General features: G+C 45.5%; 1 protein-coding gene across 6 annotated transcripts in view; it reads right to left on the reverse strand.

Moving 5' to 3' along the window:
- Nucleotides 1-23,218, reverse strand: part of VEPH1 (ventricular zone expressed PH domain containing 1) — a 560,486-nt gene that overhangs the window by 103,042 nt on the left and 434,226 nt on the right. For 4 of the 6 annotated variants that reach the window (XM_056565020.1, XM_056565022.1, XM_056565023.1 and 1 more), the window contains one exon: nucleotides 21,858-21,997. The exons of 1 other annotated variant lie outside the window; for it this stretch is intronic. In XM_056565020.1, the coding sequence (XP_056420995.1) occupies nucleotides 21,858-21,997 (140 nt within the window). Of the gene's footprint in view, nucleotides 1-21,857; nucleotides 21,998-23,218 lie in introns of those variants that run through there. One more of the 6 variants, XM_056565024.1, reaches the window with a different exon arrangement.

The raw sequence follows: 23,218 nt of genomic DNA on the forward strand, positions 1-23,218 counted from the left end.
AAATCATAACTACATGGAAAATTTATACATTTAAAATTGTCATCTTCTGACCCCTATAACTTTTTATTTTTCTGTGTATGGGACGGTATGAAGGCTAATTTTTTGCGTCGTGATCTGAAGTTTTTAGTGGTACCATTTTTGTAATGATCGGACTTTTTGATCACTTTTTATTCATTTTTTCATGATATAAAAAATGACCAAAAATACGCTTTTTTGGACTTTGGAATGTTTTTGCGCATACGCCTTTGACCGTACAGTTTAATTAATGATATATTTTTATAATTCGGACATTTCGGCATGCGAAGATACCACATATGTTTATTTTTATTTACACAGTTTTTTTTTAAATATGAAAAGGGGGGTGATTCAAACTTTTATTAGGGAAGGGGTTAAATGATCTTTATTCACTTTTTTCCCCACTTTTTTTTGCAGTGTTATAGCTCCAATAGGGACCTATAACACTGCACACACTGATCTTTTACATTGATTACTGGTTTCTCATAGGAAACCAGTGATCAATTATTCTGCCGCTTGACTGCTCATGCCTGGATCTGCACTGAGCAGTCATTCGGCGATCGGAAAGCATGGAGGCAGGTAGGGATCCTCCGGCTGTCATGTAAGCTGTTCGGGATGTCCCGAGCAGCTCCCTGAGCTAACCGGCATTAGTTTACTTTCACTTTAGATGCAGCATTCAACTTTGAACGCCGCGTCTAAAGGTTAATAGCACGCGGCACCGCGATCACTGCCGCAGTCTATTAGCCACGGGTCCCGGACATTGCTAGGTGCCAGCCCCGACCCGCTATGACGAGGGGCCACGCCGTGGCCCCACGTTATAGAATGGGAGCCGACCCATACATGCATGTATGTATGTCATGGGTCGGGAAGGGGTTAAGCTGCTGCCGGAAAGCAGCTTAATGTTCCCCGTGTGGTGCGGTAAGTATTACTTACCCCTCCACGATGCTCCGGGGTGCCCTCCGGGTCCAGCGCTGGTCTTCCGGTGTCTTCTCGGCGCCTCTCTTATGACGTCAATACGCTGCTGCGCACGTCATCCAATAGGAATGATGTACGCAGTGGCGTAATGACATCGCTACGCAGGCCCAGTAAGGCCTTGCGGAAGAAAGCAGAGGACCGGAGAAGACAGCGGAGGACCGGAGAAGACAGCGGAGAGCCCAGCGGAGGCCCGGGATCACCATCGGGAGTGGCGGGGACACCATCACGAGTGGCGGGGACAGGTGAGTACAGTTTCCTATACTTTACATTGCACGAATCCCTCAACATTCAATGGATTCGACAAACGATGGCTCGTTTGGAACGAATTACCATCGTATGTTGAGGGACCACTGTATTTGCTATTTTGTATTTATACATGGACACATGCCACATGCTGGTCCGCAGGCTTTTCAGAAACTATTCCATCAGGGATAGTCTGGGCACTGAGGAGAAAGAAGACTAGTAAACACCCCTTTCCTCTTGTGTGTTCTTTATTCCTAATAAAGCTTCTGGCATGTGATCTTCCCTCCCTACCACTGACCCTTATGCTTTATTGTTTGACTTTGTTTCATAATGTGTGCAAGAATGTTAGCAGATAGGTATTATTTGCCTATAAAGAGATATTTGGCTTGGCATTTCTAAGACTCCAGAGTTAAAATGAAACACTGATGGTAAGGGAAAGCAACCTGAAAAAGTGGCATAATTGATCTGCTTTGCATACCTTTTCTTCCAAGAATTTGCAGTGGAGTGGTAATGGCCTATAAATCTCTACAAAATGTAATAGTGCTCTCCTCAAGGAGAAAACTTACCCCTTTGACCCACTATGGTCTGCAAATTAAAAACATTAAGTTGGCTTTACCTAAAACTACATGTTAAAAAAAGTCTAATGAATCAAACAAAGTAGGCTTTGTTTTCTCAACTTAAAACTGTGGTCTGCAAATTGACTAAGCATATAAAGTCTAATTAGTCAAACAAATATTGGTTTAGCTTAATCCCTTAAAGTGGTCCTCCGCCCCTAAACATCTTATCCCCTATCCAAAGGATAGGGGATAAGATGTCAGATCGCCGGGGTCCTGCTGCTGGGGATCCACGGGATCTCCGCTGCAGCACCCCACTATCATTACTTCACAGAGCACACTCGCTCTGTGGGTAATGACTGGCGATACAAGGGCCGGAGCATCATTACGTCACGACTCCATCCCCTCAAAACGTCATGGCCTGCCCCATTAATGCAAATCTATGGGAGGGGGCCGCCATGACATCACGAGGGGTCGGAGCCGTGATGTAACGATGCTCCGGCCCCTGTATTGCCCGTCATTACGCACAGAGAGAGTTTGCTCTGTGCAGTAATGATAGCGGGGTGCCGCAACCGAGATCCCGGGGGTCCACAGCAGTGGGACCCTGGCTATCTGACATCTTATCCCCTATCCTTTGGATAGGGGATAAGGGGCGGAGGACGCAGGGTTTTTCCGTTTTTGCACTTTAATTTTTTCCTCCTTACCTTTTAAAAATCATAACCCTTTCAATTTTGCACCTAAAATTCCATATTTTGGCTTATGTTTTGTGCCACCAATTCTTCTTTGCAGTGACATTAGTCATTTAACCCAAAAATCCATGGCAAAACGGAAAAGCAATTCATTGTGCGACAAAATTGAAGAAAAAATGCAATTTTGTAATTTTTGGGGGCTTCCGTTTCTACGCAGTGCATTTTTCAGTAACAATTACACCTTTTCTTTATTCTGTAGGTCCATATGATTAAAATGATATCCTACTTATGTAGGTTTGATTTTGCCTTACTTCTGGAATCATAACTAAATGCATGAAAATGTATACATTTAAAATTGTCATCTTTTGACCCCCTATAATTTTTTATTTTTCTGCGTATGGGGCGGTATGAGGGCAAATTTTTTTGTTCCGTGACCTGAAGTTTATAGCTGTACAATTTGTATTGTTCGCCCTCTTTAATAGCTTTATATAAATTTTTTCATGATATTAAAAGTGACCAAAAATATGCTATTTTGGACTTTGATCATGTGGTTTAATTAACAATATATTTTTATAGTTCGGACATGTCCGCACACGGCAATATCATATATGTTTATTTTTATTTGCACAGTTTTTTTTTTTAAATGGGAAAAGGGGGGTGATTCTTACTTTTATTAGGGATGAGGTTAAGTGATCCTTATTAACTTTTTTTTCACACTTTTTTTTTTTTGCAATGTTATATCCCCCTCTAGGGGCTATAACACTGCACACACTGATCTGCTACACAGATCACTGCCATGCATTAACATGGCAATGATCAGTGTTATCGGCGGTCGATTGTTCAAGCCTGGATTTCAGGCTTGGAGCAATCGCTGATCGGACGCACCTGAGGCAGGTAACAGACCCTCCGCTTACGTTCTAGCCGATCGGGACATCACGATTTCACCGCGATGGTCCCGATCAGCCTGACTGAGCTGTTGGGAGTGTATTTTTGTTACTTTAGACGTGGCTTTCATTAGCCGCTGGGACCGACCGATCACGGCGTGACCCCGCTGTCACGATTCGGCTGGCTGGAGGTGGATCCTCTGTGCCAGAGAGGGATTGGCGTGGACCGTGTCGGTGGACCGGTTCTAAGTTACTACTGGTATTCACCAGAGCCCGCCGCAAAGCGGGATGGTCTTGCAGCAGCGGTAGCAACCAGGTCGTATCCACCGGCAACGGCTCAACCTCTCTGACTGCTGAGATAAGCGCGGTACAAGGGAGTAGACAAGAGCAAGGTCGGACGTAGCAGAAGGTCAGGGCAGGCAGCAAGGATCGTAGTCAGGGGCAACGGCAGGAGGTCTGGAACACAGGCTAGGAACACACAAGGAAACGCTTTCACTGGCACAATGGCAACAAGATCCGGCGAGGGAGTGCAGGGGAAGTGAGGTATAAGTAGGGAGTGCACAGGTGAGGATACTGATTAGGCCTGTTGCGCCAATCAGTGGCCCTTTAAATTGCAGAGACCCGCCGCGCGCGCCCTAAGGAGCGGGGCCGCGCGCGCCGGGACAACACAGACGGGGAACGGGTCAGGTACAGGAGCCGAGATGCGCATCGTGAGCGGGCACGTCCCGCATCGCAAATCGCATCTCGGCTGGGAGTAATATCGCAGCGCACCCGGTCAGCAGGTCTGACCGGGGCGCTGCGAATGAGAGAACGCTGCGAGCGCTCCGGGGAGGAGCGGGGACCCGGAGCGCTCGGCGTAACAGTACCCCCCCCCCCTTGGGTCTCCCCCTCTTCTTAGAGCCTGAGAATCTGAGGGTAAGACTTTTGTCCAGGATGTTGTCCTCAGGTTCCCAAGATCTCTCCTCTGGGCCACAATTCTCCCAGTCAACCAAGAAGAATCTTTTACCTATGACTGTCTTGGATGCTAGTGGAGTGGGAGAAACAACTTTGGGAGAGAAGCGGTTAAGGATGAGTGGTTTAAGGAGAGAGACATGGAAGGCATTGGGAATACGGAGAGAAGGAGGAAGAAGGAGTTTGTAAGAGACAGGGTTGATATGGCACAAGATTTTGAAAGGACCAAGATAGCGTGGTCCCAGTTTATAACTGGGGACACGAAAGCGGACATACTTAGCGGAGAGCCATACCTTGTCTCCGGGAGCAAAAATGGGGGGAGTTCTTCTTTTCTTATCAGCATATTTTTTCATCCGGGATGAAGCCTGTAAAAGAGAATTTTGAGTCTCTTTCCATATGGTGGAGAGGTCTCGAGTCACTTCATCAACAGCGGGCAAACCAGAGAACATGGGAGTGGGGAGGGGAGGAAGAGGGTGACGGCCGTACACCACGAAGAATGGGGATTTAGCAGAAGATTCGGAGACTCTGAAGTTGTATGAGAATTCGGCCCATGGTAGAAGATCTGCCCAGTCATCCTGGCGGGAGGAAACAAAATGTCGCAAATAGTCACCCAGGACCTGATTAATTCTTTCTACTTGCCCATTGGATTGGGGATGATAAGAAGAAGAAAAGTTTAATTTGATCTTGAGCTGCTTACAGAGGGCCCTCCAGAATTTAGACACAAATGGAACGCCTCTATCCGAGATGATATGCGTGGGCAACCCGTGAAGGCGAAAAATGTGTATAAAAAATTGCTTTGCCAACTGAGGCGCTGAAGGAAGGCCTGGAAGAGGGATAAAATGTGCCATCTTGGAGAATCAATCAACGACCACACAAACAACTGTGTTGCCACGGGATAAAGGCAAGTCAGTAATAAAGTCCATACCAATCTGTGACCAAGGTTGTTCAGGAACAGGCAGAGGATGAAGGAGACCAGCAGGCTTCTGGCGAGGAGTCTTATCCCGGGCACAGACAGTACAAGCCGGCACGAAATCAATAACATCAGTCTCCAGAGTAGGCCACCAATAAAATCGAGAGATGAGTTGAAAAGATTTTTTGACGCCAGCATGGCCTGCGAGGTGGGAGGAGTGTCCCCACTTGAGAATCCCGAGGCGCTGGTGTGGAGAAACGAAGGTCTTCCCTGAAGGAGTTTGTCTGATGGAAGCTGGAGAAGTGGAGATCAGACAGTCCGGAGGAATGATGTGTTGCGGAGAGGCTTCCACTTCAGAGGCATCTGAAGAATGAGAGAGGGCATCGGCCCTAATGTTCTTGTCAGCAGGGCGAAAATGGATTTCAAAGTTAAAATGGGCAAAGAACAACGACCACCTAGCCTGGCGAGGGTTCAGTCGTTGGGCAGACTGGAGATAAGAGAGATTCTTGTGGTCAGTGTATATAATAACTGGATATTTGGATCCCTCCAGCAGGTGCCTCCATTCCTCAAGCGACAATTTTATGGCCAGTAATTCTCGATCACCAATGGAGTAGTTTTTCTCCGCCGGAGAGAAGGTCCTAGAAAAAAAACCCACAAGTAACAGCATGCCCGGAAGAATTTTTTTGTAGAAGAACTGCTCCAGCTCCCACTGAGGAGGCGTCTACCACCAATAAGAAGGGTTTAGATGGGTCAGGTCTGGAGAGTACGGGAGCAGAAGAAAAGGCAGACTTGAGATGTTTAAATGCGTCTTCCGCTTGAGGAGACAAGGACTTAGGATTGGCGTTTTTCTTGGTTAGAGCCACCATAGGAGCCACAATAGTGGAAAAGTGTGGAATAAATTTTCTGTAATAATTGGCGAACCCCAAAAAACGTTGGATAGCACGGAGTTCGGAGGGGCGTGGCCAATCTAATACGGCAGATAGTTTATCTGGGTCCATTTGTAGTCCCTGGCCAGAGACTAAGTATCCTAGGAAAGGAAGAGACTGACATTCAAAGAGACATTTTGGCATAAAGTTGATTGTCCCGAAGTCTCTGAAGAACCATGCGGACATGCTGGCGGTGTTCTTCTAAGTTGGCAGAAAAAATCTGAATATCGTCCAGGTAAACCACAACACAGGTATATAGAAGATCATGAAAAATTTCATTTACAAAGTCTTGGAAGACGGCAGGGGCGTTGCAAAGGCCAAAGGGCATAACCAGATACTCAAAGTGTCCATCTCTGGTGTTAAATGCAGTCTTCCATTCGTCCCCCTCCCTGATGCGGATGAGATTATAAGCACCTCTTAAGTCCAGCTTGGTGAAGATGTGGGCGCCTCGTAGGCGGTCAAAGAGTTCCGAGATAAGAGGTAGGGGGTAGCTGTTTTTTACCGCGGTAATCAATGCAAGGGCGTAGGGAGCCGTCTTTTTTGGAGACAAAAAAAAATCCAGCTCTGGCAGGAGAGGAGGACTTGCGGATAAACCCCTTTTTTAAGTTCTCCTGGATGTATTCCGACATGGCTTGGGTTTCCGGAGAAGACAGAGGATAGATTCTGCCCCGGGGTGGAGTAGTACCCGGGAGGAGGTCAATAAGACAGTCATAAGGCCTGTGAGGAGGCAAAGTCTCTGCTTGTTTTTTGCAAAAAACTTCAGCATAGTCCAGATAGGCCTTAGGAAGACCAGATACCGGGGGAACTACAGGGTCTTGACTGTGAGTACTGGGAGCCGGTTTAAGACAGTCCTTGTGGCAAGAAGTACCCCAGTTCTTGATTTCCCCTGTGGTCCAATCAAGGGTTGGGGAATGGCGTTGAAGCCACGGTAATCCAAGAAGAATTTCTGAAGTGCAGTTAGAGAGGACCAAAAATTAAATTTTTTCGTGATGGGGTCCGATGCACATTAAGAGAGGTTCCGTGCGGTAACGCACGGTACAGTCCAATCTTTCATTATTAACAGAGTTGATGTAGAGGGGTCTGGCGAGACTGGTCACCGGGATGTTGAACCTGTTGATGAGAGAGGCCAAAATAAAATTTCCTGCAGATCCGGAATCCAAGAAGGCCATAGCAGAGAAGGTAGAAGAAGACATCCGCACAGGCACAGTAAGACGTGGAGAAGCAGAGTTCACATCAAGAGCTGTCTCACCTTTGTGCGGAGACAGCGTGCGTCTTTCCTGGCGAGGAGGACGGATAGGACAATCCTTCAAGAAATGTTCGGTACCGGCACAGTACAGGCAAAGGTTCTCCATGCGGCGTCGTGTCCTCTCTTGAGGTGTCAAGCGAGACCGGTCAACTTGCATAGCCTCCACGGCGGAAGGCACAGGAACGGATTGCAGAGGACCAGAGGAGAGAGGAGCCGGGGAGAGAAACCGCCTCGTGCGAACAAAGTCCATATCCTGGCGGAGCTCCTGACGCCTTTCGGAAAAACGCATGTCAATGCTGGTGGCAAGATGAATAAGTTCATGCAGGTTAGCAGGAATTTCTCGTGCGGCCAGCACATCTTTAATGTTACTGGATAGGCCTTTTTTAAAGGTCGCGCAGAGGGCCTCGTTATTCCAGGATAATTCGGAGGCAAGAGTACGGAATTGGATGGCGTACTCGCCAACAGAAGAATTACCCTGGACCAGGTTCAGCAGGGCAGTCTCGGCAGAAGAGGCTCGGGCAGGTTCCTCAAAGACACTTCGAATCTCCGTGAAGAAGGAGTGTACAGAGGCAGTGACAGGATCATTGCGGTCCCAGAGTGGTGTGGCCCATGACAGGGCTTTCCCAGACAGAAGGCTGACTACGAAAGCCACCTTAGACCTTTCAGTTGGAAACTGGTCCGACATCATCTCCAAATGCAGGGAACATTGCGAAAGAAAACCACGGCAAAACTTAGAGTCCCCATAAAATTTATCCGGCAAGGATAATCGGAGGCTGGAAGCGGCCACTCGCTGCGGAGGAGGTGCAGGAGCTGGCGGAGGAGATGATTGCTGAAGCTGTGGTAGTAGCTGCTGTAGCATCACGGTCAGTTGAGACAGCTGGTGGCCTTGTTGCGCTATCTGTTGCGACTGCTGGGCGACCACCGTGGTGAGGTCGGCGACAACTGGCAGCGGGACCTCAGCGGGATCCATGGCCGGATCTTCTGTCACGATTCGGCTGGCTGGAGGTGGATCCTCTGTGCCAGAGAGGGATTGGCGTGGACCGTGTCGGTGGACCGGTTCTAAGTTGCTACTGGTATTCACCAGAGCCCGCCGCAAAGCGGGATGGTCTTGCACCGGCGGTAGCAACCAGGTCGTATCCACCGGCAACGGCTCAACCTCTCTGACTGCTGAGATAAGCGCGGTACAAGGTAGTAGACAAGAGCAAGGTCGGACGTAGCAGAAGGTCATGGCAGGCAGCAAGGATCGTAGTCAGGGGCAACGGCAGGAGGTCTGGAACACAGGCTAGGAACACACAAGGAAACTCTTTCACTGGCACAATGGCAACAAGATCCGGCGAGGGAGTGCAGGGGAAGTGAGGTATAAGTAGGGAGTGCACAGGTGAGGATACTGATTAGGCCTGCTGCGCCAATCAGTGGCGCAGTGGCCTTTTAAGTCACAGAGACCCGGCGCGCGCGCCCTAAGGAGCGGGGCCACGTGCGCCGGGACAACACAGACGGGGAACGGGTCAGGTACGGGAGCTGAGATGCGCATCGTGAGCGGACGCGTCCCGCATCGCGAATCGCATCCCGGCTGGGAGTAATATCGCAGCGCACCCGGTCAGCAGGTCTGACCGGGGCGCTGCGAATGAGAGAACGCTGCGAGCGCTCCAGGGAGGAGCGGGGACCCGGAGCGCTCGGCGTAACACCCGCGTTATAGATCGGGACTGGGCTCAGGGCGTACAGGTATGCCCTGCGTCATTAAGAGGTTAAGTAGTATTGGTCTGCCCAACTATGGGTTTGGCTTCTGGTATGGTCAAACTGGGGCTCTAGGGGCCTCTTCTGTTGGGCCGATGTGGTGGACCCTCTTTCTCATACCCTTCTCTCCTTTGACCAGTTGGTCTCTCGCAGGGATCTCCCCTCTTCTGAAAGGGTCCGCTATATGCAACTTCTTCACCATATGGTCTTTAAACAGTGTTCGTTGGTTGTTTCATTGCCCATGAGTTTTGAACTGTTATGTCGTGGCGGACCTCAGACAGGAGGAGAAAGGAGGAGAATCCTTTCTAGCATCTATTCTATACTTCTCACTCCCCCTGATAGTTTCCCCCCCCCCCCCCATCATATCGATGCATGAGCCATTGGGAAGAGGCCCTTAACTTCACTATTACTCTCCTTCAGTGGTGGATAATATGGGACCGGGCCTCTAAAGCATCCATATGCACAGCCTATAAGGAGGCTCAATTTAAAATGCTTATGGGATGGTATCACACACCGATCCTGCTGAATAAATTGATCTCGGACATTCCTCCCCAATGTTGGCGTTGTGGAGTTGGTTTGGGTGATATATTTCACATTTTTTGGTCCTGCCCGCTGATTGTGAACTTCTGGAACATGGTAAAAAGACTACTTAGGTGTTCTGGTCCCCCCTAGATCCCAAAATCTATCTTCTCTATCTCTCCTGTAGGGCTCTCTCTTGAAGAAACCTTTCAAACTGTTCATCCACATAGCTTTAGCAGCCAAGACTCTCATTACTAAGTATTGGAAGAGGACCCTTCCTACTTCTGAGTATGACCTCGTGGCCTGTGTCCGTGAGATTCATTCTCTTGAATGCCTCACTGCTTCCTTGAATAATCCAGTACCTTTGTTTGTATCTATTTGAGAGCCGTGGGATCGCTATACTGATCGTCAGAACCTCTGTGACTTTTCATCTATTCGCTGCCCTTTCTTCTTTTCTCCCTGTTCTCAATCTCCTTCTTTTTGTTAGTCTAGTATGTTTGTCTCCCTCCTTGTGTCTGGTGTGGTCTACTTTGTTTGTTCTGATCCCTTTGCCCCCCGCCCCCCCTTATGCCACTGCTGGGGTACTACCATTTCCCCCTCTGGTCCCTCTGTTTTATGATGGTCTTTTCTATAGGTTTTAATTTTTTTCTGAATGAGGCTTGGCTAGAGACCTTTTTCTTTTTGTTTCTTGGTTATGCTTTTTTTCATCAGTGATTAACCTGTATTGGATATTCTAACTGCTTTTGATGTGCCTGTGGGCCCTTATGTGATATTTCAGTATTTCCCTCAACTTTGATAAAATTCAATAAAAATTTAACTTTGTGCTACACCCTATAATAGTAACTGCTCGATTACATTAATGTGAATGTTAACTTAAATGCCTAAACAACTGATCCTATTGAATGTCTGCAATTTTGATTGTGCCAGTTAGAAGCATGAAATGTTTATAAACCAATAAAGCTTCATGCAAAGCCTCAAACAAGAATAATGTTTTCCATCGTAAGTATTCTTGGACAGTAGTGTGTGTGGTCATATGAATAAAATACAAACATATACTGACTTTGCAGATCTCTTACCTTGCCAGAACAATACAGTGGGGCAAAAAAAAAAAGTATTTAGTCAGCCACCAATTGTGCAAGTTCTTTCACTTAAAAAGATGAGAGAGGCCTGTAATTTTCATCATAGGTATACCTCAACCATGAGAGACGTAATGAGAAAAAAATCCATAAAATCACATGTCCACAACCTCAAAACAGTCACACTCCAAACTCCACTATGGCCAAGACCAAAGAGCTGTCAAAGGACACCAGAAACAAAATAGAAGACCTGCTGGGAAGACTGAATCTGCAATAGGCAAGCAGCTTGGTGTGAATAAATCAACTGTGGGAGCAATTATTAGAAAATGGAAGACATACAATACCACTGATAATCTCCCTCGATCTGGGGCTCCATAATCTCACCCCGTGGTGTCAAAATGATCACAGGAACGGTGATCAAAAATCCCAGAACCACATGGGGGGACCTAGTGAATGATCTGCAGAGAGCTGGGACCAAAGTAACAAACACTACTATCAGTAACACACTACGCTGCCAGGGACTCAAATCATGCAGTGCCAGACATGTCCCCCTGCTTAAGCCAGTACATGTCCGGGCCCATCTGAAGTTTTATAGAGAGCATTTGGATGATCCAGAATAGAGATGAGCAAACTTACAGTAAATTCAATTCGTCACGAACTTCTCGGCTCGGCAGTTGATGACTTTTCCTGCATAAATTAGTTCAGCTTTCAGGTGCTCCGGTGGGCTGGAAATGGTGGATACAGTCCTAGGAGACTCTTTCCTAGGAATGTATCCACCTTTTCCAGCCCACCGGAGCACCCGAGGGCTGAACTAATTTACGCAGGATAAGTCATCAACTGCCGAGCCGAGAAGTTCGTGACGAATCGAATTTACTGTAAGTTCACTCATCTCTAATCTAGAAGAGTATTGGAAGAATGTCTTATGGTCAGATGAAACCAAAGTAGAACTTTTTGGTAAAAACTCAACTCATCGTATTTGGAGGAGAAAGAATGCTGAGTTGCATCCAAAGAACACCATACCTACTGTGAAGCATGGAGGGGGGGGGGGGGAACATCATGCTTTGGGGCTGTTTTTCTGCTAAGGGACCAGGACTTATGATGCGTGTAAAGGAAAGTATGAATGGGGCCATGTATCATGAGATTTTGAGTGAAAACCTCCTTCCATCAGCAAGGGCATTGAAGAGGAAACATGGCTTGGTCTTTCAGCATGACAATGATCCCAAACACGCTGCCCGGGCAACGAAGGAGTGGCTTCTTAAGAAGCATTTCAAGGTCTTGAGGAGATCTGCATGGAGGAATCTGCCAAAATACTAACAACAGTGTGTGAAAACCTTATAAAGACTTACAGAAAACCTATGTCATTGCCAACAAAGGGTATATAACAAAGTATTGAGATTAACTTTTGTAATTGACCAAAACTTATTTTCCACCATAATTTGCTAATAAATTTTTTAAAAATCAGACAATGTGATTTTATGGATTTTTTTTCTCATTATGTCTCTCATAGTTGAGGTATACCTATGATGAAAATTACAGGCCTCTCTCATCTTTTTAAGTGGGAGAACTTGCACAATTGGTGGCTGACTAAATACTTTTTTGCCCCACTGTATTTGCAATAAATCATGGGATCATCATTTATGGAGTATTTTGGGATTTTAGCAAATAAAAAAATCAATGAACATTGTACCAATTAAACACAATTTTGACATAAGGCACCAGTTATTTGAGGAGTCACAAAAAATAAGAACAGCTTCAATGTTAAATAGTACCTGTCATCAAACCATATTTTCTTAACCAACTCAGATTATATTAACTAACTACTCCTAACACCCCTCTTGCCCTAAATTTTTTTTTCGAGCTTTACAAAGCTCTGTATCATACCTTTCCCCTTGCTCACATTGTGTGAGCTTCTGGCAGGAGAAAGTGGGCTTTCCCCAACTGGCGCAACATCACTGAAGCCTGCGAGAGTTGTGCCTTACCATGCCCTGCATGCACTTCCTAGTTTCTACTTCTGCAAGTCTGGGTGGAGACTAAATGATCTGTTTGGGAACAGAACAGAGCCACCTAGTGGTCGTTTTTTCAATCACATTAAAAACATATAAAGGTTGAGAATTTTAACAGCAAGTAAATAGCAAAGTGTCTTATAATAACATAAGGAACAGTATATTAAAAGTTTAGTTTGGTGACAGGTACTCTTTAAAGGCTGCACTAAATCTCCTAAATCTCCTTAGGAAATGGTTTATGGTCTGAACTAGTTCCATTGACCTTTATGTGCATGGCTTGTCCTGAGAGGTGAAAGCCCGGTCAAGGCTATGTGAACAGTCATAGCCCCAAAGATTTGCTTTCAGGATGAATCAGTCAAACAAGAGCTTTAAATACTTTAGGTCCTAGTGCTAATGGACCTGGGTTGTTTAACCTCTTCAGGACATAGGGCGTATGGATACGCCCTGCATCCCGAGTCCTTAAGGACCGAGGGCGTATCCATACGCCCGTGGGAATTCCGGCCCCCACCGCTAGCCGGTTGGGGACCGGAGCCGGATGCCTGCTGAAATCGTTCAGCAGGCATCCCGGCATATCGCCCAGGGGGGTCATTATGCCCCCCCATGTCGGCGATCGCCGCAGATCGCTGGACAATTCAGTCCAGCGATCTGCGGCGATTCCGGGTCAATCGGGTCTCCGGTGACCCGGTGACCCGGAATTACTGGCTGTTCGGGGCCGTCTCTGACGGCCCCGAACAGCCAGAGCCTGCAGGGGTGAGGTGGCACTGGTGCCACCTCACGATCGCCCTGATTCGTCGGCCGGATTACCGGCCGACCAATCAGGGCGCCTGCTGCGGGTGTCACTCCCGCACCCGCTCCGCCCCTCTTCCGGAGGGCGTGAGCGGGTGCGGGAAGACGACCCCCGGTGCTGGGGACCCCGATCCCCGGCGCCCCTGTTGGGATCGGGGCCCCAGGAGCAGCTGCGGCGGCGAGGGACAGTCCAGCGATGAAGCAACAGCAGGAGGTGAGTTACAGCCTCCTGCTGTTGCTTAGCAACAGCTCCCAGCATGCAAAAAGGGCATGCTGGGAGCTGTAGTTATGCAACAGCAGGAGGCAGACCACCACAACTCCCAGCATTCCCTTATGGGCATGCTGGGACTTATGGTTTTGCAACAGCTGGAGGCACATTATTTCTATGGAAAAGTGTACCTTCAGCTGTTGTCTAACTACAACTCCCAGCTTGCACAAACAGCTAAAGTGCATGCTGGGAGTTGTAGTGGTGCATCTGCTGGTTGCATAACTACAACTCCCAGCATGCCCGTTGGCTGTCGGTGACTGCTGAGAGTTGTAGTTTTGCAACAGCTGAAGGCACACTGGTTGTGAAACTCAAGAGTTTTTTTTTACCTAACTCAGTGTTTCACGACCGGTGTGCCTCCAGCTGTTGCAAACTACAACTCTCAGCAGTCACCTTACACCATGCACCGTACATGCTGGGAGTTGTAGTTTTGCAACAGCTGGAGGCACACTGGTTGTGAAACACTGAGTTAGGTCACAAACTCAGTGATACATAACCAGTGTACCTACAGTTGTTGCAAAACTACAACTCTCAGCAGTCACCGACAGCCAACGGGCATGCTGGGAGTTGTAGTTATGCAACAGCTGGATGTCCCCCCCCCAATGTGAACGTACAGGGTACACTCACATGGGCGGAGGATTACAGTAAGTATCTGGCTGCAAATTTGAGCTGCCGCAAACTTTCTGCTGCAGCTCAAATTGCCAGCGAGAAACTACTGTGAACCCCCCGCCCGTGTGACTGTACCCTAAAAACACTACACTACACTAACACAAAATAAAATAAAAAGTAAAAAACACTACGTATACACATACCCCTACACAGCCCCCCTCCCCTCCCCCAATAAAAATGAAAAACGTCTGGTACGCCACTGTTTCCAGAACGGAGCCTCCAGCTGTTGCAAAACAACTCCCAGTATTGTCGGACAGCCGTTGACTGTCCAGGCATGCTGGGAGTTTTGCAACAGCTGGAGGCACCCTGTTTGGGAATCACTGGCGTAGAATACCCCTATGTCCACCCCTATGCAATCCCTAATTTAGGCCTCAAATGCGCATGGCGCTCTCACTTTGGAGCCCTGTCGTATTTCAAGGCAACAGTTTAGGGTCACATATGGGGTATCGCCGTACTCGGGAGAAATTGTGTTACAAATTTTGGGGGGTATTTTCTGCTTTTACCCTTTTTAAAAATGTAAAATTTTGGGGAAAACAAGCATTTTAGGTAAAAAAAAAAAAAAAATTTTTACATATGCAAAAGTCGTGAAACACCTGTGGGGTATAAAGGTTCACTTAACCCCTTGTTACGTTCCCCGAGGGGTCTAGTTTCCAAAATGGTATGCCATGTGGGTTTTTTTTTGCTGTCCTGGCACCATAGGGGCTTCCTAAATGCGGCATGCCCCCAGAGAAAAATTTGTGTTCAAAAAGCCAAATGTGACTCCTTCTCTTCTGAGACCTGTAGTGCGCCAGCAGAGCACTTTTCACCCCCATATGGGGTGTTTTCTGAATCGGGAGAAATTGGGCTTCAAATTTTTAGGGGTATTTTCTGCTATTACCCTTTTCAAAAATAAAAATTTTTTGGGAAAACAAGCATTTTAGGTAAAATTTTTTTTTTTTTTTTACATTTGCAAAAGTCGTGAAACACCTGTGGGGTATTAAGGTTCACTTTATCCCATGTTACATTCCCCGAGGGGTCTAGTTTCCAAAATGGTATGCCATGTGGGTTTTTTTTTGCTGTTCTGGCACCATAAGGGCTTCCTAAAGGTAACATGCCCCCCAAAAACCATTTCAGAAAAACGTACTCTCCAAAATCCCCTTGTCGCTCCTTCCCTTCTGAGCCCTCTACTGCGCCCGCCGAACATTTTACATAGACATATGAGGTATGTGCTTACTCGAGAGAAATTGGGCTACAAATACAAGTAAAAATTTTGTCCTTTTACCCCTTGTAAAAATTCTAAAATTGGGTCTACAAGAACATGTGAGTGTAAAAAATGAAGATTGTGAATTTTCTCCTTCACTTTGCTGCTATTCGTGTGAAACACCTAAAGGGTTAAAACACTTACTGAATGTCATTTTGAATACTTTGGGGGGTGTAGTTTTTATAATGGGGTCATTTATGGGGTATTTCTAATATGAAGACCCTTCAAATCCACTTCAAACCTGAACTGGTCCCTGAAAAATACTGAGTTTGAAAATTTTGTGAAAAATCGGAAAATTGCTGCTGACCGTTGAAGCCCTCTGGTGTCTTCCAAAAGTAAAAACTCATCAATTTTATGATGCAAACATAAAGTAGACATATTGTATATGTGAACCAAAAAAAAATGTATTCGTAATATCCATTTTCCTTACAAGCAGAAAGCTTCAAAGTTAGAAAAATGCTAAATTTTCAAATTTTTCATCAAATTTACGGATTTTTCACCAAGAAAGGATGCAAGTATCGACAAAAATTTACCACTATGTTAAAGTAGAATATGTCACGAAAAAACAATCTCGGAATCAGAATGATAACTAAAAGCATTCCAGAGTTATTAATGATTAAAGTGACAGTGGTCAGATGTGCAAAAAACGCTCCGGTCCTTAAGGCCAAAATGGGCTCCGTCCTGAAGGGGTTAAAGACAACTTTACCTTTCTTATTAAGGTTATCTGAATTGCTCTAATTGACATCCAAGACTATGGCCCTGATTTACTAAGAGTGGAGTGTAGTTTTCTTTGTGGGTCTTAATTCCCTACAATTTTTTTCCCATGGAATTTACTAAGGTTTCCCTACATTTTCCATTTTCCTACATTTTACACATGCTCTGATCTGTCAGGTTTTCCTCAGCTCAAATCCACCACATTTTCTGTGGAAACCTTAGTAAATATGTTGTTTTTTTTTGTGAAAATGTCAGGGACACGCCCCTTTTTCAGGTTTTCTCAGTAAAATTGAGAGTTGGTTGGTTTTTTTTTCAATTCTGGCACAAATTCTCAAATTCACATTCTAGCGCAGACAGAATTTCTGGCGCAAAACCCGACAAGACATGTCGGGTTTACAATAGTAAATCAGGGCCTATATGTTATAATAATAAATTACCGTATTTTTCGTCCTATAGGACGCACCGGCGTATAAGACGCACCCAATTTTTAGGGGCAAAATCTAAAAAAATAAAGATTTTGAACCCATTAGTGGTCTTCAACCTGTGGACCTCCAGATGTTGCAAAACTACAACTCCCAGCATGCCCGGACAGCCGTTGGCTGTCCGGGCATGCTGGGAGTTGTAGTTTTGCAACATCTGGAGGTCCGCAGATTGAAGACCACTGCAGGAGGAGGTAATACTCACGTGTCCCCGCCGCTCCGGACCCGTCACCGCTGCCCTGGATGTCGCTCCATCGCTGTCGCCGTGTCCCCGTCGCTCTGGAACGTCTCTGCTGCCGGCCGGGTATCCTCGCTCTCCGTCGCCGCCATCATGTCGTTACGCACGCCGACGCACGTACGCGACGACGTGATGACGAGGAAGGAGAGCGCCGGCCATACAGGGGATCCCTGAACGGAGAAGACACCGAGGAGGCAGGTAAGGTCCCCCCCGGTGTCCTGTAAGCACTAACCCGGCTATTCAGTCGGGCTGTTCGGGACCGTCGCGGTGAAATCGCGGCGATCCCGAACAGCCCGACTGAACAGCCGGGTTAGTGTCACTTTCCCTTCAGACGCGGCGGTCAGCTTTGATCGCCGTGTCTGAAGGGTTAATACAGGGCATCACCGCGATCGGTGATGTCCTGTATTAGCCGCGGGTCCCGGCCGTTGATAGCCGCAGGGACCGCCACGATAGGGGTGTATTCGCCGTATAAGACGAACCGACTTTTTCCCCCCAGTTTTGGGGAAGAAAAAGTGCGTCTTATACGGCGAAAAATACGGTAAGCTGCAATGTATTTATGAAAATGTTGTAAATGGAGTCTAACTCCGCTTAAAGTCTGAAGAAAATGGCAGAATTTCTTTATAGAAAACAAAACAAAACACTTTATATGCTTTATTTCACTGACCACCACATCAACATTTAAATTCTAATATGAGTCTTGAAAAATACTCATCTTGGAGTCAAACATTGCTGTGGTGAAATAAAGCATGAGAGGTTGCTTTTTGCTTCAAAGGAATGCTGTGTTTTTCTTCTATGACTTTTAGACCTTAGAAGCAAAGACTGGCCTCTACCTAACACTATGTGCACCAGACTAAAGTGAGGATACACAGTGGACTTTGCTGGCTGCCAATTCCTTTCTATATTACACAGCTTGTCATGTTCAGGGAATGTGTTGTAAACATGAATAAAGTGTTGAGAGAATTTTTCAGAAATATAAACATGAAAAATATCTACCGTATTTTTCGCCGTATAAGACGCACTTTTTCTTCCCCAAAACTGTGTCTTATACGGCGAATACACCCCTATCGTGGCGGTCCCTGCGGCCATCAACGGCCGGGACCCGCGGCTAATACAGGACATCACCGATTGCGGGGATGCCCTGTATTAACCCTTCAGACGCGGCGATCAAAGCTGACCGCCGCGTCTGAAGGGAAAGTGACACTAACCCGGCTGTTCAGTCGGGCTGTTCAGGACCGCCGCGATTTCACCGCGGCGGTCCCGAACAGCCCGACTGAATAGCCGGGTTAGTGCTTACAGGACACCGGGGGGGGGGGGACCTTACCTGCCTCCTCGGTGTCTTCTCCGTTCAGGGATCCCCTGTATGGCCGGCGCTCTCCTTCCTCGTCATCACGTCGTCGCGTACGTGCGTCGGCGAATGTAACGACGTGATGGCGGTGACGGAGAGCGAGGATACCCGGTCGGCAGCAGAGACGGTCCAGAGCGATGGGGACACGGCGACAGCGATGGAGCGACATCCAGGGCAGGTGACACGTGAGTATTACCTCCTCCTGCAGTGGTCTTCAATCTGCGGACCTCCAGATGTTGCAAAACTGCAACTCCCAGCATGCCCGGACAGCCAACGGCTGTCCGGGCATGCTGAAAGTTGTAGTTTTGCAACATCTGTAGGTCTGCAGGTTGAAGACCACTATTGGGTTCAAAATCTTTCTTTTTTTAGATTTTGCCCCTAAAAATTGGGTGCGTCTTATACGCCGGTGCGTCCTATTGGACGAAAAATACAGTACTTGGAAAACTTTTCTGTCATTAAAGTGTACCTGAGATCTCACCTGGTTTAAATCCATTTTCCCAGTCTTTTTCCAAATTACTTTCTAAAAGGTATTACTAAAATGTATTACCACCCACTAAACCTTCAACACCAGTCTTTCTCTCCTCTTGGTAAAATTATTTGCGGGTTACGCTCTCTGCCAAAGAACAAGACACTATTTGAACACTTGTTCAATCTTGGACTCGCTGCCAATGCCCATTGCTGGTGGTGTATTACCCAAACTGGCTTTATTCACCATATTTGGTGTTGCAGTGAAATATCTACTTACTGGCAACACACTGAGTCCCCCTTTAAAGAAATAGGTATACTACCTTGCTCACTTCCACCCTTTATAGTACGTTCAGTCTGTCCTAATTCTTTTCACACTCATGCTAAATCTAATCTCCTTAGCCTTTTAAAATTTACTGTGAAATTGCTTATCTCTCTGCATTGGCTGCAATCAACCACTCCATCTTGTGTTCAATGGATCAATAAGACACAACAGATATATAATTTAGAATAAAAATATCCTATACCAAATGCATGCAATTTTGGTGCCCATGGTCAACTTGGGTAGGCCGCAAGGACACTATTGTATAAAATTCCATTAGTGCTTTCATGTATGTTTCTTGTTTTGTAATGCTTGTCTCTTAATGGCCTTTGCCTTCAGTGGTCTCATCTCCTACCTTACCCCTTTTTTCCTATTTCTGTTTTGTTCCTTTTTTATCTAGTGCCTTACTATACATGTTTTTTTTTTGTAGTTTCTTGTAGTTTTTGCCACACATACCTCTGTATCATCACCTACACCCATTTTGAGTGATACCGTGCGATAAGACATGCCATTCCATTTACACTTTGCAGGTCCATTTGATTTGTTCTCTTCTTACCCGACAATGTCTAGTTCTCACTGTTTGGATTAGCAGACTCCAGAGGACAAGTGGAGAGACACTATCTCATATGGGGACCGTGGATATCCTTTCTCTCCTCTGATACATACAGAACTCTCCACTTGAACTCTCAAGAAATGTCTACTGACTGATGCCTTGAGCGTGTGCCCTTACATATGATGTCAGTCTGTCCGATGTTGGGGTTCTCGCCAGTGCACCGTGCTGAAAGGTTAGTCCTCTTTATTGTCTCTCTCTCTCTCTCTGCCTGTGTTTTTCTGTCTCCTTCCAACTCCTCCTGTCTTCCTTCCGGTCTACCTGGGAGCCTTCTCCCTCTCTCATTTATTCTTGCTCTTCTCTTTTTCTTGTAGGAACACTTGTGCCAGACTAGGTGCTGATATTTTATTGTCTGCCATGTATGCCTAAGTGTTTATTGTTGTCATGTTGGAGTCCTAAAAGACTAGTGTTACTGCTCCTAATATGACTTGTTTGCCATACTACCTGTCTATTTCTTTTGGGCGCATGTGCACCACATATTTTGGCCCCTTGGTCACTTGCACATTTACTACTTTGTATTTTTAAAATCTTTAATAAACTTTACTATTGAAAAAAAAAAAGACTTGGTCCATCTTTCTATTATTTCTGTTGTATTTTGTATCTTAGGATAGATATTTGTTTATCCCAGTCAGGTTTACATTCTCTTATTGTGGATTTACCAACCACATCTACTGAAAGTTGTCCTAAGCTACTACTTCTTTCAGTAAAATAATGTTTTCTCCTGATCTTCTGCCCCAACACATCTCTGAATGTGCTCCATGTTCCTGTGTTTAGTTTCTTATTAACAAAACACTTCCCTCCGGAAACGTATTTTAACCTTTAAGATATTTAATGGTTTAAAACGCTTCTACCCTTTGCCTTTTTTCTCCAGGCTATACAGATTAAGCTCTTTCCTGATTTTCATTTAACAGGTTTTTTTCATGATTGGACAAGAAAATCTCTGGAAATCTACTAGCTTCAGGGGACTTGCTATCAACTAAGGGTTTCCCCTTTGAAGGGAATTTCTGGTTTGTCATAAAAAGAAAAACATGAATGATAATATGCTATATCCAATAAAGAGCAATGCATTAATACATTTATAACAAAAGTTGTGTTTTCAATGTGTGGTGTGACAATACTTATTTTAAACTGTACCTAACACCAATGATATTGAAAACTAAAATAAAAACTGATTATATATAAATTTGTTGCTCGGTAGTAGAGCCCTGAGCAGGACTGTTTTCTTAATCCCGCTGGATTTCTGACCATTACCGCCTGTTCCCGCAATGTGTGTGTTCTACTTACACCTGTTACCGCAACATGTGTCCAATTCTGCTCGCTCTCACAAACCTTTTGTCACGGTTTTAGAGAGAGTACCCCTCCCCCCATGTTATTTCCCTAACCCCTTGTGCCATATTATTAACCCCTTGTGCCATTTTATTACCGCCTTGTGCCATTTCATCACCCCCTTGTGCCATTTCATCAGCCTGCTTTGGCATTTCAGAGGTTTGCAGGACTGTGCAGGATTTTGTGGAACCCACTATATGTTCTATGACTGTCCACTCCCACCTGCAACAACCTCCTTACCACCCACACCTGCAAGTTTCTCATTGGGTCCTGGAGGACTTGTGGGATCCCAGTGTTTCCCAGTGTTTCCTGTTGTCTATATACAAGGGATCTAAGCAAGTCTGTGTAGCACTAATAGCTAGCCTACAGTATTTGAACGGAAACAATTACCTGCTGCCTTCTCTGCATATGACTTGCATACAGTACACATACTCTGTATGGATGCACAAAGTGCAGTAGTCATACAACTGCAAATACTAGCCTTGGTATGATCTTTTATGGTCTGGACATTTTCACTTTATATCCAAAAGTACAGCAGTGCCATAAATGTGCCTATGTGTCACTGTGTTCACACATGAAGGAAATATAAGATGGTTAGTCACAGATGTACTAGCTGCATTACTGAAGCTTTTACATCTGTGACAGTCTGCACAGATGTAAAAGGTGCACGCACCTGTTGAAAGAGAAACATAATGTGTATCCATATCTGTGGATGTCGGCTGATGAGTATAAAACTGGATTTACTGTACAGACAGTAATGAGCCTTCATGGGACAGCTGAAGAACAGTTTTGCTACACAGGTTTTAAAAGTATCTAGGAATAAAAATGCAGAGTATCAGAGTTTAGACAAGTTGATCAACAGAAAACAATGCAAACATTAATAATAGCATCTGTTCACTTAAACAAATCACCTCTGTTGCTGTCAAAATACAATGAGTTTCACGTTTATTTTCAATTCTATATTGTGTCTTAAAATGTCTTTATCTACTGTTTTACAAATGATAAAGGACACATGAATTCAATAGGCCCATGTTATGGTAACCTTTGCCACCAAAAGTGTAATCATTTCTAGAACACAGTTGCTGTAATGAAAATGTGAACTATAAACAACAACATTTCCTCAAAATGAGCCACTCTAACAAGAAGAATAATTTACTTCCAACTAGACGGCTCATTAAAGAGGTACTCCCCTGGAAAAAATGTTTCTTTTAAATCAACTGGTGCCACATAGTTAAACCGATTTGTAAATTACCTATTTTTAAAAATCTTAATCCTTCCAGTACTTATCAGCTGCTGTATGCTCCAAGTGAAGTTATTTTCTTTTTGAATTTATTTTCTGTCTGACCACAGTGCTCTCTGCTGACACCTCTGTCCATTTTAGGAACTGTCCAGAGCAGAATAGGTTTGCTATGGGGATTTGCTCCTACTCCGGACAGTTCCTAAAATGGACAGAGGAGTCAGCAGAGAGCACTGTGGTCAGACAGAAAGGAAATTTAAAAAGAAAATAACTTCCTCTGGAACATACAGCAGCTGGTAAGTACTGGAACGGTTAAGATTTTTTTAATATAAGTAATTTCCAAATCTATTTAACTTTCTGGCACTAGTTGATTTTAAATTTTTTTTCCAGTGGAGTACCCCTTTAATAATTCATAATACATGTAAAAAAATAAAAATAAAGGAACTTTAATGACTAATTCAAAGGTTTCATTCATATTAACACCCCCCCCCCCCCATCAACCCACCACACACACAGACACATACAACACCCTATGGTCTGTAAATTCATGGATAGTCTATAATAATATGGAAGTTTTATCCTTTGTTGTGTAAGGCCTCGTTCACATTGCCATTAGACTCCGCTATTTGGAGTTTTGTCGGCAATCCGGCGAGAAGGACAGGAGTTTAGCAGAGAAAAAAATAGTGCAAGCTAAATTTATGTAAAATTACTGGATCACCAACAGACCCCATGCAAGTCAACGGGGTCTATTGGGGCCCGGTAGTAGCTGTTTACATCCGACACATTTTAGGGTTGGA

This window comes from Hyla sarda, chromosome 3 (assembly GCF_029499605.1).
Source record: "Hyla sarda isolate aHylSar1 chromosome 3, aHylSar1.hap1, whole genome shotgun sequence".
In the NCBI taxonomy this organism is placed as follows: Eukaryota; Metazoa; Chordata; class Amphibia; order Anura; family Hylidae; genus Hyla; species Hyla sarda.